This window comes from Pithys albifrons, chromosome 12, assembly GCF_047495875.1.
Source record: "Pithys albifrons albifrons isolate INPA30051 chromosome 12, PitAlb_v1, whole genome shotgun sequence".
Classification (NCBI taxonomy): Eukaryota; Metazoa; Chordata; class Aves; order Passeriformes; family Thamnophilidae; genus Pithys; species Pithys albifrons.
Genome location: NC_092469.1, coordinates 14,134,952 through 14,153,719, shown reverse-complemented (window position 1 = coordinate 14,153,719; position 18,768 = coordinate 14,134,952). Strand labels below are relative to the sequence as shown.

Below are 18,768 nucleotides of genomic sequence, written 5' to 3'. Positions count from 1 at the left end.
TAGACAGTTCCAAAACTGCAGCCATGGGGCAGCCTCAGCACAACCCAGCTCTCACCCTGCTGAGCCTGCCCTTCCCAAAATCAGCCAACCTTTCCATGCCTACCCCGAGGATGCTGCCAGGTTTTTTTCCTGCTGGCTCAAGGCCAGCGAAGGTTCTTCGTATTCCAGCAGATGGGAGTTTCACAGTGGGAGATTTCCCAAGTCCCAGCACATCTCTAGGGATGTCTTTTGGGACCTGGACCCTCCCTGCATTCATCCCCCCTCACAGTACACCAGGAAATATTGCAAACAGGCTCCCATTCCCCATTGCATGAGAATGTTTCTATGGTAGCTCTCAGCTGACATTTTTGAAGGCATCCCTCTAAAGAGGGACTGGAAGAAAATGTCGCAATATCTCAAGTGGCCTGGACATGCAGGGCTTTGGCAAGCCCCAAGCCCGGCCATTTGCTGCAGGGATGCTCTGGGAAGCTTGGCCAGGGTCATTTTGCTGGGACAGCTTCAATTTTCCCACAGTGGTGGAGGACAGAGGATCATTCTCACACTTGACATGAGGGAGCAGGAGGTGGGGGCTCAGCCCTGTGGGGTCAGACAACCCCAGGTGGGTGTCTGGACCACACAGGGGATCTTTGTTAAAGCCAGTGGGGATGGGAGAGGGTGTCCCACTAATTAAAGCCCTTCATCAAGTGGTGGATCATGGCTGGTGGGCTTTATATTAGCTCTGTATAGGCTTTATATAAACAGAAACCATTGCTAAGCATGAACACAGGAGGAGGAGGAGGAGGAAGAGGAGAATGAAGACGAGGAAGACAATGTCTCCACTCATGCTGCAGTGCTCAAAGACTCATAAGCCTAAGCAGCCTTCAGCAAGAAATACACTAATTAAGGTCTCTAACAGTTGATGAAGGTAATTAACTAAGCTGTGAAGCGGGGGGGAGGCAGCCAGGCAGCCCCCAGTCCCTCCAGCACACCGCCCGCACTGCACTGCCAAGCACAACAAACAAAACCAGATGTTTTTTTGCTGGAGATACAGCCAGGCCTGACTGAGGCAGCTTGGCAGGCGGTGGCTCTGGGGGTCCCTATGTCAGGGTGACTCTCCCCCACGGTGGCGAGGGAGGGGGTTGACACAAAAAAAGTCACCTCCTCCCCAAAAGAGGAAGTGGTAGAGGCAGTGTGGTTCTCTTTGCTGGTCCTTTATTTTGGGTAAGGCTTGAGGCTCCCGGGACCTGGTCGGAAGCTGAGCTGCAATGCTATAGAATTAACTGGCATTTAATGAAAGCTGAGGGAAAAATACAAAAGGAATGGGGTGATGCTCTCACCCCCTCTGTGGGCAGGGAGGGCAGTGTGTTCTCCCCAGCAGCTGCCTGCCATGGGGCTGTGTTCGACCCCACACCCACGCAGAAGGTGCCAGGCATTTCAGATGGACAAGACCCCATGGCCATGAACAATCCCACAGTCCTGGAAGGGGTGATATTTGGTCCCAGAAGTGGTGGCATTTGTCCCACCTTTGCACCTTCCTTGGTAACCTCACTGGGGGCTCTGTTGGGAGAGGCAGAGCAGAGGCAGCATCCGAGGCTCCAGGGCAAGGAGAAGGTGTTGAGCAAGGGGTCTTCTGCGGTGTTAAGTGGATTCCCACCGACCTGAGCAGAGGGAACAGGTGTCATCAGGTGGATCAGGCCTCCTATGTATGCCATCTGGATGCCCAAGGTCCCCCCACCCTGATCCCCAACTCACAGGGCACTCCATACAGCATCCGCATGACCTTGAGGCAGTTATCCAGCAGTGCCTTGGGGCGCACAGCCTTGCTCCGGCTCTCAGCGCCCGCGCTGTGCACCAGCTTCACCACGTCGGCCACCACCGCCTCCACATCTGTCTACAGGGACAGTTCATCAAGATGTCACCAAGGTCCCCCAGGGGACACCAGAGTGCAAAAATGCTACACATTTTGCATTGGCCGGGAATCGAACCCGGGCCTCCCGCGTGGCAGGCGAGAATTCTACCACTGAACCACCAATGCCAGATGTGCAACACTGACCAGCCCTCCCCCACACTCCCAAACCCCCAAACCCGGTGGGGCAGGAGCAGCAGGGGCAGGCACTGTCAGCTGGGAACACCCCCACCCAGAGAGCACCCAACAGACACGTCTAACACCGGCACATCCACACCTTAGGAGAGTCTCTTTCCGCTGTCTCACACATCACCTCCAGCAAGGACAGCTTGTCATGGGCCTTCAGAGTTAACACTGTGCTCTCAACCGAGTACAGCTCTCTCTCTTCTCAGAGGGGCTGCACAACCTGACCCACAGTGTAGGACAATGCAGACACACTCAGGTTCATATTGGTCACCCAGCTGTCACAGGGCTCCCACACCCACCACACAAACGCAGCTGTCTCTCCAATGTGGCAGCAACTCCCAGCCTCACGTAGCCCCCTTCGCGCAGAGACAGGAGTCTTCACTGCTGCCAAGCCAAGGACTTGTCATAACCACCAAACCAGGGACCCTCGCTGCCACTGAGCCACAAACGCTCCCTGTACCACACAGGGGATGGATGTGCAGAGGTGAGGGGGTTGCACAATCCCTCCAGGCGCCCCGGGCCAGTTCCCACGGTTCCCGAGGGATGCAAAATAATGCGGCTGTTGCATTGGCCGGGAATCGAACCCGGGCCTCCCGCGTGGCAGGCGAGAATTCTACCACTGAACCACCAATGCCAGATGTGCTACTCTCTTTGGTGCTGCCCCACCCTGCCAAAACCATCAGAACAACAGGGACATGTACTGTTGGTTTTGAATACACCACACGCGCGTGCACACACACACACACACACACACACACACACCCACCCACACACACACACACACACCCACACCCCCACACCCACACACCAGGGGACCTCAACAAGCAATTCTAATATCCCAGCTCCAGCCATGGGAACACCTCTCTAGCTCCCTCACATCCCGTCCATCAAGGAGGGCTTGTCATGAGCCTTCAGAGTTAACACTCTGATGAGACCACCAGGCAAAGCTCACAATTTCTTTGGACGGGCTGCAGAACCTGCCTCATGGCACAAGACAACACGGCCACATTTTGGGTTCTCTCTGGAGACCCGGCTGTGACAGATCACCCTCATCCAGCACCCAAACACCTCTTCCTTAGGGTGCAGCAGCACCTCCCAGCCCCAGGCTGCAGGGAGTGCAAGTCGGGTGAAGGGGCTGAGGGCTGCAGAGGTGAAGGACATCGGGCTGCACTGGCCAGGAATGAAACCCGGGCTCTTAGGTGGGGGCACAAACATTGTCACACTAAGCCACCCATGCCAGATGTGGGGCTCTCCACAGCTAGACTAGACTGGACACCCCTGACAGGGAACAGCATCTCCCACTACTCCTAAGCCAAGCACATGGCACGTCTTGTCATTGCGCCCACCCTGCCGTGCAGCTGAGATGCTCACTGTCATCAAACCATCTCGTTCACTACAGCTCAGCGCCACCAAACCAGGGACACTCACTGCAGGCAGAACAGTTTCGAGGCCGAGGGTACAGCAGTGCCCTCTGTGCCACTCTACAGGCAGCCTTGGCAGACCTAAAAGGACAAGAGGGTGCAAAATGCTACTACGTCTGCATTGGCCGGGAATCGAACCCGGGCCTCCCGCGTGGCAGGCGAGAATTCTACCACTGAACCACCAATGCCAGATGTGCAACACTGACCAGCCCTCCCCCACACTCCCAAACCCCCAAACCCGGTAGGGTAGAAGCAGTAGGGACGGGAACTGTCAGCTGGGAACACCTCCACCCAGAGAGCACCCAACAGACGCGTCTGACATTGGGGCTCCACACCTTAGGAGAGTCCCTTCCTGCTGTCTCACACATCACCTCCAGCAAGGATGGCATTCAGAGCTAACACTGTCTCCTGAGACAACCAAGCACAGCTCGCTCTCTCCTCAAAGGCGTTGTCCAACCTGACCCACAGTGTAGGACAATGTAGACACACTTCAGGTACACATGGGTCACCCAGCTGTCACAGGGCTCCCACATCCAGCACCCAAACGCAGCTGTCTCAGGGTTCAGCAGCTCCGTCGAGACAGCAGAGGCTTGGGAGTTGAGGCAGGACCGCTACCGGGAAAACGGGGATGAAGTGGGGGACAACCTTCTGCCTGATTCCCCTCAGGGGCCGGCCGCGGCAGTGGCACCTTGGGGCCGGGGGTTGATAGTCCCGTTTCACCTCCACAGCTCTGCGGGCCTCACAAGGAGGAGGGGTTGCAGTCAAAAAAAGTATGAGACTGTTGCATTGGCCGGGAATCGAACCCGGGCCTCCCGCGTGGCAGGCGAGAATTCTACCACTGAACCACCAATGCCAGATGTGCAGCTTCTCCCCGCCCCGGCGCTGCCCCACATCCCCACAAACTGTTCTCAACTTCTGCCGCTACACCCTGTCCCTGCCCACCTTCCCAAAGGACCCACCTGCAGGGAAGGTGTCCGTGCCCATGCTGTGCCCCACCCTGGGGCTCACGGCTGTGGGTGCGTGTCTTGCCAGCCCATGTGTGTGCAGCGTGCTGGGCTGGGGACCCAAGGGGCTCCAGGAGATCCTCACCTGCCGGTACTTGCTGTACTCCTCACCCAGGGCATCAAAGAGCTGGCACAGCTCCTGGGTGTACTTCCAGGAAGGGTGCTTCTCTGGCAGCACCTCACGGATCCGCAGCACTGCATGGGAGCTGACATGGAACCAGAGGTACCGCAGTGCTGCCTCTGACACTGTCCCATTGCGCTAAAGGGCAAAGGGTGTCCCAGGTGAGACTTATGCAGCCCCCGTGAGTCTCCAGAGTGCCCCCTTCATGGGGCTGTCCCCTGCCACCACCTTACCAGGCGGGTGATGTTGGACGGCCTCAGCACCTCTTCATACTGGACCTGGACTGTGTAGTCAATGGGAAAGTAGTGTTTCTGGAAAGGTGAGAAGAACGTGGGGGTTGGCAGGTGGCAAAGTGACAAGGACATCCCTGCCAGACTCGGCATGACACCAGGGGGCTGGTGGAAAAGCCCTTTCACACGGTCAGCCCCCAGCAGAAGTAGCTCTGGGCACCATTCAACACAAGTTGCCCCGAGTAAAAAACCCATCCCTCAGCACCTGGCTACTGTAGAGCAGTGGGTGCTGCTCTCCCAGTTTCCCCTGGGGCAACCCGGGGCCCTGCAATGCCATGTGCGCCCCCCACCCCCGGACCTGGGGTTACCATGTACTGCAGGCGCATCTCGTACTGCAGCTTGTCCTGGAGCAGGCGGGTGAGCTCGCATTCGCCCGGCGCAGTGGCCTCCAGCCCCAGCACAGCCAGGACACCTGGGCAGCCAAAGCCAGCGGTGTCAGCCCCCTTGGGGACAGCCCCGAGGCCATCCCCCCGTCCCCAAGCTCTACTCACACAGGACGGCCGCGTAGCCCTGCTGCATGCTGACAGTGGCCATCGGCGGAGCTCCACGCTGCGACTACATGGCTGGGGCTCACCGGGAGCCTCCTGGGCAGCGGCGTGGACGGTGGGGGCACGAGGGACGGGCGCAGGCTCCGGGCGCTGGGCTGCTCTCCAGTAGCCCCAGGCAGTCGTCCCCTGCCATGGATGGGGGATTAGTCCCCCTTCCCGGCAGTCCCCGCTGGCTTCTCCCTTATCCAGCTGGTGGCAGGGAGGCAGCAGGTCCCGGGGCCATCACAGGGTTCCGGCAGGGATGTGCTCGCGGGGGTGCAGGACCCCCCTGGACTGCAAGAGAGGATCTGGGGGAAGAGAGCCCCGGCTGCAGCCCCAGGGCAGGCGGGCGCCCAGGGTGCAGCCCCCAGGGAGGGCACCCGCTCCGAGCACCGGGGACTGCGGGGAAGAGACCGCCCCGGGTGGCCGAAGGACTGTGGGTGGCCGTGGACGACTGTGTCTCTTTGAGGCAGGTCTACCAGGGCTTCCCTGGTGACACCCCCAGGGGATTTCCAGGAAAAGAGGTGGCCCAACCCAGCCCCGTCATCCCATCGATGAGTTAGTCCGGCCTCAGCTAAGGAGTGCTGCGGGGACAAGCCTGGCAAAGTGGGCAGGCCACCCATGCTGGGTCCCCACATAGACAGGGGAGGTGTCGTGTCCCCACACCCCTGCGAAGGGGACTGTGCCTTGTTCCCATGCTGTCACCCCAAGGGAAGGAGACCACAGTATGTCCTCGTGCCGCATCCTCCACAGCGAGTACCCCAGCGAAGGGGGTGGTGCTGTGCCCCGCACGGTCTGTGCCATGTCCCAGCACAGAAGGGGCCCCATCTGTGCCCCACTCCATGTCCCACTGCCACGGGGCCACACTGTCCCCACTCCAGGCCATGTTCCAGGATAAAGGAGCCGTGCCATGCCCTGTGCCGTGTCCCCACGCGAAGGCGTAGGTGGCATCCCACGTCCCCAGTGAAGGGATCTGTGTGCCATGTCCCCTCGCCATGTCCCCAGTCCGCGTCCCCACGCGCGGCGGGCGTGGGTGTGCGTGCCCCCCGTGCCGCGTCCCCACGCGGGGCCGTGGGTGCCCCGCCGGCCCCGCGCCCCCCGCGCGAGGCTCCGCGGACCCACCTGGCGCGGCGCGCGGGGCCGCGGGCGCGGGACGCGTTCACCCGCGGGCGGCGGCGGCGGGGCCGTGCCCGCGCTTCCCGGGAGGCGGGCGGGGGGCGGCGGCGCGGGGAGCGGGCGGGGCGGCGGCCGGGGCCGGGCGGGGAGCGGGGACCGAGCGACCGCCCCGCATGGCCCCAGGAGCGGCCGGCCCTGCCCCGCCGCGGGTGCTTGGCTGCCACGGGTGCCCGCGGGCTTCGCGGCGAGACCGGGAGGTGTCCCCAGGGTAAGCAAGTAGCCCGGTCGGGTGTTCCCAGGGTGCTGGGCTCACCCAGCCGGCTGGCCCCAGGGCGCTCAGCTCATGCAGCTGGATGCCATCGGTGTGCTCATCTCACCCAACTGCTTGTCCCCAGGCTGCTCATCTCACCCAGCTGGGTGGCCCTAGGGGTCCTCGGCTCACCCAACTGGGCGTCCCCAGGGTGCTTGGCTCACCGTTCTCAGTCCCTTCCTGTTCCTTGAAGTGCTTTTCTGCCCCAGTCAGGGGTTCTGGTGTGCTGGTCTAACTCCTTAGGATGCTGGACCAACCCTGGAGGGTGCCCACATGGCCACTGGGGTGTTCTGCTCTTCCAGCACCAGCACCTTCAGGACACTGGATTCTCCTGGCCAGGTGTCTCAGGGTGCCCACTGGGCTGGGCACACACACATGAGTATATTTTGGGGCATTTGAAGTCAGAGTTGCTCCAGCGCTTCCCAGCAAGCACCTTGGCAAAGGCTGGGCTGCTGCACAGATCTGAGAGGCTGAGGCATTCCTGGCTGTCTCCAGGCCAGTAGGACTGTGCTCCCTCTGGCCCAAGCCCACGTTTTCCTCTTAAGATGTTTCTGGTCTGAGCTCCTGCCAGGAACAGGGGAAAAGAGACATGGGACATTGTCCTCCTGTCCACCATTCCCAGGAGCCCCTTGGGAGAGTCACTGTGTCTGCTTGGGGCTGTTGGGCACCCAAGGGGTGGACAAGACAAATCTGCTATCAAAGAGCAGGTCAGTGCTCCCAGGGAAATGCGTGGGAAGGAATGCACTTCTCCCTGTGAGGAGAGCGTGCTGGGATTCCCCTGGCATGGAATCAGGGCCACTGTTGTGCTCCTGCCAAGATTCCCCTGGTCCCAGCCAGCCTCAGGCACAGCCCTTGCCTCCCTCCCAGGGCCCGGCTGGGGGCAAGATGCTCAGCTCTGAGCAGGGAAGGAATTGGTCCAGCTCCTCACACAGGTGTCCCACAGGGATTTTGCCCGCAGCTGCTGTAGTCGTTGGAGGAAGCCATTTAATAGCATTCCCTGCCCACGCAGTCATCAGCTTGGCAGCCTGGATGGGGCGAGGAAGAGAAGGGAAAGTGCAGAACTGCGCAGCACTATGCTGGGGGTGGTTTGGCCTCCTTGACTGCAGCAAGCAGGAAAACACCGCTGGGTTGAGCCCAAAGCAAACAGTTCCCAGCGCACATCCTCAGGAGCTCCCCTCCCACTCATCAGCAGGACACAGCACCCTGTCAGGTGAATGTGATCTGGGGGCTCAGCCAGATCGCCCCAGCTCACTGGGTCCTCCTGACTGGGGCTCAGCCCCTCCCAGACTTTGTCTTGCACTGAAGGCAGATTATTCACCAGGCCCAGGCAAGGAAATAAACTCTTGCACCTGGAACCAGCTTGGGAACATCCCAAGCAACACCACTCACCAGCACTTTCATTCTTAGGGAAACCAACATGGCAAATGCCAAATGCAGCTAGAACTCTGCTGGAAGCACTCTCTGATGCAGAGCATCATGTTCTGAGGGAGAACAAGGGGGCAGGGAACATGGGGAGCACTGCGTGGGCATCCAAAGTCCATGGCAAGCCAGAAGATGGACTGCACAAAGCCCAGGTCCCCTTTGCCACTCCCCTGATGCAACCATCCCCAGAGACCAGGGAAGGGAGTACAAAGCCCTTTGGCCCCCCGGCAGAGGATGGGTGGGGCTCAGGGTGCCCTGCCAGAACCAAAGGGTGCAGCCCTGGGTTAAGCCTCTGCCAATGTAGGCCTGTAAGAACGAGCCAAGGCAGGAGAGGGGGGAGGAGGGTGCAAAGAACAGGGCAGGAGGGCACGTTTGCCCCCACCCTGCGTAGCACACACACTGGAGAACGTGGAGGCTGTTCAAAGGGAGCACATAAACAGGACATGGGCCACCTGCATTGCCCACAGGATCTCAGTCCTTCAAGCAGAGCGACTGGCCAGGAGTAAGCAGGGAACAACTCAGCAGAACCAGAGAACACCTACTGTGTGGTCCTCTGGCTCAGAGCCTCTGCAGAAGACTGCTCAGGTTGCCAGGACAAGGACCTTTCCCCAGCCTTCCTGGCAGGCATCTGCCCCTCTCAAACCTGCTGCTTCTTCAATGGGCAACACAGGAGCCCTGAGCTTCAGCCATGACTTGGAAGGGCTGGAGAAACAACTCTTCCCTTCCCTCTCTCCGTACCCTGAATTGTGTGTGTCCCAAGGCTTCAGGACATGCTGCAAGGCACAGGGCCAGCTCCAGAAAGCATAGGAGGGCAGCGAGGTGCTTGCAGGAGTGCAGGGCACGGGGCTTAGGGTGTGCTCATTTCTGTGTTCCTCCTCCTCCCCTTCCGCTAGCTCAGCAGCAGCTGCTGCGAAGAAGAGCCCCAGCGCCAGGGTAGTGAAAAAAACAGGCTTTTATTCTTCATGTGCTGCTCACAGTCACAGCTTGGAGACAACACTCTCTTGCCAAAGTTATTATGAAACAAATCAAGTCCCAGACTCAGGCCTCACTCTTCCCCACCCCCAAGAGAGTCAACATTGTACAAAACTCTATTTACAGGGAAAACAGTCAGAAATGGTGAGTCCAAAAAACGCTTTGCAATTCAGAAGAAAACGTTCAAATCAAGTGTGACAGTTACACCCTCCACACAGCTAGGCTTCCCATCAGCTGCTCCCTGGGCTAGTGAAAGCCCAGAACACTATTAAGAGCCTGGTAATACTGAACTATGCCACAGCTCTTTCCTTTCCTAAAACACTGGGAAATCACAAATCCCACTTGACTCGACAAAGACTCAGCTGGATCAGCCCTACAGGACTTTCTACAGACACCCATGGTCTCCCCCATCCTAAAGGGAGGACAAGGAGATGGGGCTGAGGATCAGTCTGCATCCTGCCTTGGACACTTCCCAAGAGAGAACTGCTCTGGCTGGAAGCTGGAATGTCAGGAGCCTTCACATACGCAAGAGGATGTGTCGGGAGACCTAAAAGCTGATATTGTATTTACTGAAGTCACGTTGCTTTGAAACATAAACGAAGAGGATCAAATCAATATTTGAAAAGGGGGAAAAAAGCACACATTCCTCTTCCCAACAGTGCCTGGAAATGTATCCAGAGAAACCATGAGCTGTTCTGCCCCTGTCAGCTGCCACTCAGAAAGCATAGCGTGTGCGGATGTCTTCCAGCTTCTTGGATACCTCGGGTGGGGTCCGGTCCAGCTCCTCGGCCACATTCTTTTGTTTGTTTGGCTCCATGGAGTTGAATTGCTCACACAGGTCCCCATCGATCACATTCTGGAGGGGCAAGGAGGAGAGCACTGAATTAACACCACACAGAGGCACTGAACCCTGCCTAAGTGGGGAAAAATGGCCACAAACAGTTTGTACCCAGGAGCTTCTTAATCCTGTCCTGGAAACAAGACCATGTTCAGTGACCTCATCTGCTGAATAGCAGCAGTTAGCATCACAATTATTACTGGCCAGCCTGATTAACGAAAGAGAAACCCAAAAGGCTGAAGGGTGCAGCTGAAGAATCATACACAGGAAAGGAAGAGGGATCCATTTGGGTTCGAGCCCTGCACTGGGAAAGATGGGAAGGCTGTGAGCAATGACTGAAAGGGAGCTTCAGCCAGGTATCTTTGAGGCTGTGCACTCTGCAAGTCAGCCTCAAGCTCCTCTAGTACAAGAACACCCTCTGCACCTGGGCAGCTTCAGCTGCTGGGAGACAGTGTTCTGACTGACTCTACACATGTTATTCTGGTAGTAGTTACCACACAGTTACTCTGGTCCAGTAGTCTGAACCCTTCTGGTCATAGCATTTAGCAGTCAACAGCTTCTAATGATTCCTCAAAAGCAGAAATCGGCAGGAACAGCTGTTTCTTAGATTTCCCTTTTCAATGATAGTGGAAAAAACATAACCCAAGGCAGCATCCAATTTGACTCAGCCACATAAACAGCTATGTAATGCTGCTTCTCCTCGTGGAAAAAGGAGATGCTTTGGTGTAGAGAAAAGCAGCAGCAGCAGCTCTGGGCTTGAGTCTCAGGACCAGCTCTCAGGAGGCTTATGACAAGAAACCAAAACAGACACAGTATTAAGTGCTAAGTACTGCTGTCCTTACAGAGTGCTGTCCAAGAGCCAGTGTCAATTCCTACCACAGGCACTATATGAGCCCTGGCTGACACTGCCCCAAGTCTTCCCTACTGAACAGCAACCATGACTCGGTTCTGCCAGCCTCAAGACAGCTCTGTGCCCTCGAGCAACTCTGCACCCCACAACCAGCTGATCCTAAATGCTCAGGCCTACCTTCACCGGGAAATAGTAGGAGCGGAAACTGAGATGATCTCGTCCACAGAGCGGAGGGTGCTCAGACCGTAAGTGCATTTCCACATGCTGGAAGAAGTCGTGATCCTGGGGACATTAAGGATTATTAAGAGAACACATTGGTGCTACTGGCAAAGCAAGACAACACCCACCAGACAGGTGCTCCTGCACTGACTGAAAGTTGCCATCACACTGGCAGTTGGGGCTGGACCAGATGAGATGATCTTTAAATATCCCTTCCATCTCATACCATTCTGTGGTTCTGTGTTTTCAAGGCTCTGTCAGAGAAGCCCTGCATGTGGCAGCTGAAGTCACAGCTACTCCCTCACCACTTCCCCACAGCATGCACCCACAGCAGAGCTAAGAATCACCCTGGCCAGGATTTAAGGCACAGAGCAGCTGTGCAGCATGGAGGTGCAGCTCCAAGAAGGAATGTCTTAGCACCCACTGCTCCAAGAGGCCACAACAAATGGAGAGGGGTGCCTAATCAATAGTCTAGAGGCTACACAAAGCATGCCAAGGCCAAAGGACTCCTCCTTAGATACTGAACCACCCAAGAGCTCCTCGGAAGCACAAACTGGTTTGGAACAGCAGTGCAACAAGAAAAGCTGCCAACTCTTAACAGAAGCCATGCAGAAAGAGAAGAGAGCAAGCTCCTCTTCCCCTCTGCATCACACAATCACATGGGATACAGCACATTTAATGCACTGGCTGGGGACGAGCACACAGAAATGCAGCAAGATTGCAGCCTGGGCTTACTTACTTCATGGGAAGTGAAGGGGACCAAGATTCCTATCCCCCCTGATAAGGTGGTATAGACAAGAGATTCAGAGCCCCCAGGGATCAGCGTGGTCTTCTGCAAGGAAAGCACTGTCTCTCCCACGTGATAATTCATAATCACTTCAGCCTGAAAGGCAAACACAGAAGCATGTTTTTTCTTCAGCTTATACAAAAGCATCAAAAGGCTTGAGAGAGGAAAGCAGAATAAATTTGGCCACCCGCTAGTTCTGAAATGCCTTTCCAGAGAGGAAGTGCCTTCCACCTGTGACCAGATGGCAAAACTCAGCTGGACAAACGGATGCAAGTAATGAGGGAAAGCAGCAAGAAAATGAGCTGCTTCCATCAAACACCACCAGGCTTCAGCTGCGATTCAGAATCTGAATTTTGACTCCCAGAAAGGGTGAAAACAGAACACCCACAATACAGCACACTGAAGAGGAGCAAAACTGCCAATATACCTTCTGGTCAACACTGCAGAGCCATTCACAGAAAAGCAGTGCATTCTTTTCCCACAATAACCATGTGCTTCCCACAAAGTGTTACCTTCTGCGATGCTCCATTAAGAAGCCCCCTGTCCCAGAGAGCTTTGTTGCCTGTGGGATCCTCATCTACCTCATCATTGGTGTTGGGAGGCAATCTCACCTGCATTGAAAACAAACAAACAAAAAAAAGATCAACAAGCTGCAGAGAAACAGTGTCTTATCTCTGGAGAATACTTGTGCTTTCTGAAAGGCTGCTTTTGTGGACTCTGTAAGAATCACTTTATATTTACAGCAAAATCACCCAGCTGCCCCTCCAACACAGCCTTTAGCGTTAAATGACAACTGTGTTGTCAAGAGCAATGGCCCATTACTCAAAATCCTGGGCAGGACTTTATGACCAGCATCTGCCTGGCCTGGCACTTGCACATCACCTTGGGAGTGGTGGTCAAATTGATCTGAAGGTGGTTGCCACTAAAGAAACAGTTCGATGAATGTGGAGCAGGAGAACTGAAGAGGACTGATTTGTGTGTGTTGGCCAAATCCTGCAGGCGCAGCATCTGACACTTGCTGAACTCTGCACTCCAAAGCACCCAAGCACGCTTCAGAGAGAGAGAGAGATCAAAGCTCTGCCAGAAAGACCATCTATTCTTTCCTCCTCCCCTGGTGAAATCCAGCCAAGTGGGGAAGTGTCAGCACTGACAAAGACAAACCTTGGAGAGGAAGTTGACAGAGAAAGCTAAATGCCAGTAATGAGGTTCAGTCAGAAAAAGTCAGTGATAACTCTGACTCAAGTTCTCATGGGCCCTCTTTCACAGTCACAAGTGTCTTTTCAAGGCTTATTCACTGCAAGTTTTGAGGCAATTTCAACACAAAATATTGGACACTACAAAAATATGTTTATGATTTGCTGATGCTTTAACTTGTTTGCTCCATTTAACAAACTGATAAACTGCAGCCCACTATGACGACAGCCAGTCGCTCCATAAAAACAAGTCAATGGTACAGGGCGTTGTCTCCAGCTAAGGACAGATTCTCATTCTTTTCAGATAAATCATGGCTGTTCTGAGGAAAAATACATCCAAAAAGCCCCATCTTCTCTGAGGCACACTCACCACACAGATGTTACCAAATTTGTCTGCTCCAGCCACAGTGTCGTAATCCAGGAGAGTTGCAGTAGTGACCCAGCGGGGATAAGTATCATCAGCAAAGATGATGAGCTGGTTCTCATTCCTTTTGTAACGCACCCAGATGAAGCTCTCCTGAACGTCTGAAACAATCACTCTGTGTCCAATAGTTTGAATCCCACAGATGTAGTTGGCAATATGCTTTTCAGAGAGAAAGGACAAAACCCGAATGCTTCAAACAGGGAAGCATAACCCATTAGCTCTATTCTACTTCAACTGAAACATGATTCCCCCCTTTGAACTATAGTTTACTCCCCACTTCCCATCGTTCCCTCCAAAACTACCTCACACTTCTGCCATATTACAGGCCCACTCTAAATATAACATCAACATAGTGCAACCTAACAGGCATCACACGGTATTCAGTCTGCTCCCCATGAGTAATGTACAGAGAACAAGTTCTGTTGGTGAGCCCATGATTGGAGATGCCAGGGCACCCCTGCAAGCAGGTGTTGCTTCTGTGTCCCCTCACTACGTGGTCATGGAAGGCCCAAGGAGAAAAGCTTCCATTTTTCACGTGAGTCGTGTTTTAGGGGAAAAAAAATCCAAACAAAACCACACAACACATAAAAATGTTTCCCTACAAGTTTCCAGTCTGTCTGTGAGCTTGTTGGAGTTCCTTTGTGCAGTAATGAGCTACTGGCACAGGTTTTGCAGCTTGGAAGAGAGAGGGAGGAACAGGCAATTAAGAGTTAGAAAACCATGCTCTGCATTTTTTTTCCTCAAGTACTAGAGACGTTCAGCAAGAAGTACCATCTACTTCAAGGAGAAAACCCCCTTTTCAACACTGAGGATCTGATGAGGTGCTTATATGAACCCTCCAACTTCTGTCTCCCACCTGCTGATCACCCAGCCTAAGGAAACATTTCCAGTAATTGTCTTTTATCTGGGTAAGACCTCTCACATCTGCAGCAGCCAATTTACAGTCTGTATAGGCTCCTGCAAGCAGCCAGTAACAGCCTGCACTGAGCTGGGACAAAGAGCAACACTACTGTCTGAGTGGTGATGAGAAAATGATGTGGGCACAGGGTACAGAGGGGCAGCACAACAGTCCAGTCCAGTTCAGCATCACTCCAGACATATGCACCCAGCAAGGTACAGGCACACCTGGGCTGGAGTAGCAGCTAAACCCCATGTTTTGCTCCTGCTACAAAGCATCACTCATTCCAAACTGACAGCTCTGGACAAGAACAGAAGTCAGTACCTTATTCTCACATTTCCGAAGCAGTTTCTTCTTGCCCAGGTCGTACACACGTAAGAGCTTTCCAACTCCAATTAAGACTCGGCCTTGGAATGGAGCAATGGCTGCAGGAACCTCCTCCACGGGGGTCTAGAGAGGGAAGACAAAGACTGTGAGACCTCCACTAACAGAGCTAACTTTATCCTAAAATTCAGAATAGATTCAGCTAATGGTATGGTTGAAGCTCACTGGCCTGTACCAAGGCCTTCAATGCAAAAGGCTGACCACAGCCTTCCACAGGAGGGGCAAGAGGTTGGTCCTCTGCAGCCTCTCAACAGCTGCCACATGTGCAACTAACAGAGCTCTGGGTACTCACAGACAACACACTGCTGGCAGTGTACCTTAACTGAAGTGCAGGACTGCTCCAAGAACCTCACACTGGACAGGCAGCAAAAAAAGACAAGGATCCAGCAAAAAGTCTTTAGACTTTGCCTAAATCCACTCAGACTTTCAGTTTTTAAAACAAAGGCATGAATCTCGTTCAGCCATCTGCCACAAACACTCTGATGCTGCCACTAAAGAAATTGTTACATGTGGAAAACTAGTGTGGCCACAACGCCAGTAACTCAGACAAGGTTAAAAAATCTCCACTAATCAATCCAAAAGGATCAGCCACAGCAGAAAAGGGAACATGGAGAAAGCTTCCAGTTACAGAATTTGTAGTTTGGCAGCACTGGCTAAGAGCAGTTTATTTCACAACATCAGCTCAGTAAACTTCCCAGTGGGTGTTTAGTGGCACCAGAGAAGGCCCTGGTCCAGGACAGAACCCACACACTGTACCAGCAGAAAGTGAGTAAGCCACAACATTCCTTTCCATGTATTCATCTGCTCCAATCTGAGCCACTCTGGAAGCATGTGGGAAGGAGAACAGTATTTTTTCTGCTGAAATCCTTGCTAAAGCCCCCGAGACCTGTCAAACAAGTTGGTCACTAATCATTTCTACACACAACCCAAGAGCTTCCAAGCAAAGACGGCAGCTTACACCAACTTCATGTGGTCAGCCAAGGACTGACAGTCTTAGCACCAGGGCTCAAGTGACCCAAGTATGAATCTGCTCTGTAAACAAGTGCTCAAGTGGCTCTCTGAGCTCATATTCCAAAAGGCAAACATAGCTGTTTCCCTCCCCTCCTTAACAGGGGCATGAAAAACACTGCTCCTTTCCCATTTACCCAATCAGATGGGTAAGACTGGGTCTCTGGGAGATCTGTGCTCAACCCTCAGTTCTGCAAAAGATGTACCAAGTGATTTTGTAGCAGGCAGCCGATGTTTTCCAAGGCTGCTTCCAGTGTTTAACATCAGCACAATGATCTTACCCAGGATACACCAAATACTGCAACATTACTACAGCATTCAGTCAAGTAAGAGCTACTCCAACAGCCTCACTGGAAATGAGCCCATCACCCCCCCTCACCTTGTGCAGAAACTCCAGCTTCTCACCACTGTTCACCAGCTTGTAAGTGTAGACAAACCCCCCAGCAACGGAGCGTGGGTTCAGAATCAGGTCCTTGGCGACTCCCACCAGCACATACCACTCATCACCAGTATTGGAGAACCGGCACACCGCCACACTGGGGACAGGACACACCAGGGGGTCAGTGTGATCACAACACTAATGCCACACACCTGGACTGGATTCCCTGACAGCACAGCCTGCACCTGGCTCAGCAGAGATTGATTCTTCCACTCTCTGTGTTTCAGCTGTCACATGTACCCAAAGCATTTTATGTTTTCACAATGCCCAAAGTGCTACTTTTACACTTTCACAGGCTGGACAGTACCCAGTGATGGGCAAAACTCCACTAGAAGCTGTTTTTCAAAGGTTGTTACAATCTGGACATGAACACATAATTCTCCTTATCTTCCAGTGTTATTTCCTGCCCAGTATATGTCTAAGCCAGGTTGGAAATCCTGGGAAAAACATGACAGTCAGCCTTTTGGACTAACATGACCTAACTCTACCTGCTGAGGCACTCACTGTCCTTTGTGCTTATTGTGTTGGTTTTCCACTCCAGTCCTCTAACACTTCCTTTCTATTTAATTTATCCTCAGTTTATCTGGATGAGAAGGGGAAATGAGAGATAACAGCACATTCTCTTGTTCCCTGATCTGTTATCTATAATGTACATCCCTGTGTTGTTCTTTAAGCATTGGGGGTTCAGCAATTACATTTGGAGCATCACCACCTCTTAATGCCACATACAGACAAGATCAGGGTGGGAAGGGAAGTAAAGGCAAGACAAAAGCTTTAACCACGTGACAATCACTTCTGGAATTTCAAGCCAGTCTCTTGATAACATGCTGCATCTGGGTTTCAGCTCAACAACAGCTAAGCAGTAGGAAAAAAACACTTGAGACTCACCACAAGCAGAGATTTTTGCTGCATCCAGCAATGCTTCTTACCTGAAGGCAGCTTCATTCTGCTCTAGCTGCACCAGGTCTAACGTATTGCCCTGGATGGGGTTCATCACTCTGATAACAGAAGCCCACTGTCCATTTCCTGCTTTGGGAGCACCAAAGATGGACTCGGGAAGATTCTCGTTCAGAAAGGCTGCAGCCATCTCTGCAGCCAACTCCCTCTCATCCTCACCCGCCGCCTCCACCATTTCCTACGGCACATTAAAAGACAGAAGAAAAAACAGTTCAGTGATTTCCTTTCCCAGCATGCTGATGCTTTGTGTAGAACACAGCCTCCCTGTTTCCCCTAAGCCCAGGTATTCCAGGGCAAGATACTGCCCTGTGAAGGCAAAAAAAGCCATTAGGTCCCAAAGCTTCCACCACCCTGAGCTTATTCCCCAGGAAGGTTCTGCAGCTCAGAGCACAGCAGTGTTGACTCTGCCCTGCCCAAGGGGCAGTTGTCTGCGGAGCAGTTTCTCCAAACCAACAAGTCTGGAAACAACACTGAAGAAAATAAACAATCCACTGAAATGCAAACATTCTCTGTCACAGATATCCCAGAGAATGGTGTTAGACAAGCATGACTGTCCTGCACTACGTGGTTCTTACAGCCTGCCCTAACAACAGGCAAAGAAAGGAGCACTGGGAAGTGGTGTAATCTACTGAAATTTGCATTTTGAGGCAGGTGTGCACTCCCTTCAGCCCCTGCCTTCACACAGGGCATAAGACCTTGCAGGCAATGGCAGCTGGGAATTAATCAGCAGGAAGTATTTCCTGCTGCAGAAGCCTTCTCCAGGGAACAGATGTGTGCACCTGTCCTACACCCCAATTACCTCAGCCATTTGCTGCTTCCTCTGCGCCTTGGTGGCCTCTGTGTAAGCGTTGTGGTCTGTCTCAATGATGATCAGGTTGTTGCTCTCTGGGTGAATGACAAATTTTCGGGGTGTGTACTGCAATGGGAAGGCAACCTGGTTGAAGACTGCTCCCAGCTTCTCCAATGCCAAAATCCTGGGGGACAAAGATGCAACATGTGTTGAAGAGGGTATAAAAACAGCTGTCCAAAAGAAAAGTGGAGCTGAGCTCTTTGATAGTGTTGGGGAGGAGCAGCAGCTTTCTTAGGCCACAAAGCAACTAGCACACAGCCCCAAAGAGCAGAGCAAAACTGGCATCCTAGAGTGGGAGCCCACGCTGTGGGACAGGTGTGTGCTGCAAGCAGGAGGCCCTTGCCTTTAGGGCTCTCACTGTCCCAGGGTATGCTCTGAATAGTGCTGAACCAAGTCTATCCCAAGAGAAACAAAGAACACATGGAAGAAGGGAAGAGCATGCCTGGGAACACTTCTGCATCTAAATGTGACACTGACTTTGACACGGTATCAAATGCTCCTCAGAGGCACTTTAGTTAAAAGAGTACCAAAAATGCAATGCCAGCTCTTTCTTCCTGTGACTTGCCAGATGAAATGCCAGTTCTTCTGGCACTTAATGTCTAAAAACCACAAGTCTTTCCAGAAAGAATGACTCCTTTAAAAGCAATGAATGCTGTAATAATTCAAT

The 18,768-nt window shown here is 53.6% G+C and overlaps 2 protein-coding genes and 4 non-coding genes across 7 annotated transcripts in view; all 6 read right to left on the bottom strand.

Annotated features, from left to right (window-relative positions):
• Window positions 1-1,174: 1,174 nt before the first annotated feature.
• Window positions 1,175-6,643, bottom strand: IL34 (interleukin 34). Of its 2 annotated transcripts, none has more exons than XM_071567971.1 (7): window positions 6,557-6,643; window positions 5,399-5,742; window positions 5,216-5,319; window positions 4,851-4,928; window positions 4,582-4,755; window positions 1,732-1,870; window positions 1,175-1,637 (listed from the first exon to the last, which is right to left on the bottom strand). In XM_071567971.1, the coding sequence occupies exons 2-7, from the start codon at window positions 5,439-5,441 to the stop codon at window positions 1,618-1,620; spliced, it is 558 nt and encodes a 185-aa protein (XP_071424072.1). In that variant the 5' UTR covers window positions 5,442-5,742; window positions 6,557-6,643; the 3' UTR covers window positions 1,175-1,617. The 2 variants fall into 2 exon arrangements, with proteins under 2 accessions (XP_071424072.1, XP_071424073.1); XM_071567972.1 differs by having other exon boundaries at window positions 5,399-5,581.
• Window positions 1,944-2,014, bottom strand: TRNAG-GCC (transfer RNA glycine (anticodon GCC)). The gene has a single exon. It is a non-coding gene; the product is annotated as a tRNA-Gly (tRNA).
• TRNAG-GCC (transfer RNA glycine (anticodon GCC)) lies at window positions 2,635-2,705 on the bottom strand. The gene has a single exon. It is a non-coding gene; the product is annotated as a tRNA-Gly (tRNA).
• Window positions 3,610-3,680, bottom strand: TRNAG-GCC (transfer RNA glycine (anticodon GCC)). Its single transcript has one exon. It is a non-coding gene; the product is annotated as a tRNA-Gly (tRNA).
• TRNAG-GCC (transfer RNA glycine (anticodon GCC)) lies at window positions 4,275-4,345 on the bottom strand. The gene has a single exon. It is a non-coding gene; the product is annotated as a tRNA-Gly (tRNA).
• A 2,573-nt stretch (window positions 6,644-9,216) lies between the features above and the next one.
• The window catches only part of SF3B3 (splicing factor 3b subunit 3), a 29,632-nt gene continuing 20,080 nt past the window's right edge, over window positions 9,217-18,768 (bottom strand). Inside the window, exons 18-26 of the mRNA XM_071567299.1 lie at window positions 18,051-18,225; window positions 17,224-17,429; window positions 16,235-16,391; window positions 14,788-14,913; window positions 13,512-13,724; window positions 12,461-12,559; window positions 11,901-12,044; window positions 11,120-11,224; window positions 9,217-10,110 (exon numbers count right to left, since the gene is read on the bottom strand). Coding sequence (XP_071423400.1) covers window positions 9,970-10,110; window positions 11,120-11,224; window positions 11,901-12,044; window positions 12,461-12,559; window positions 13,512-13,724; window positions 14,788-14,913; window positions 16,235-16,391; window positions 17,224-17,429; window positions 18,051-18,225 — 1,366 coding nt within the window. The 3' untranslated portion in view covers window positions 9,217-9,969. The remainder of the gene's footprint in view (window positions 10,111-11,119; window positions 11,225-11,900; window positions 12,045-12,460; window positions 12,560-13,511; window positions 13,725-14,787; window positions 14,914-16,234; window positions 16,392-17,223; window positions 17,430-18,050; window positions 18,226-18,768) is intronic.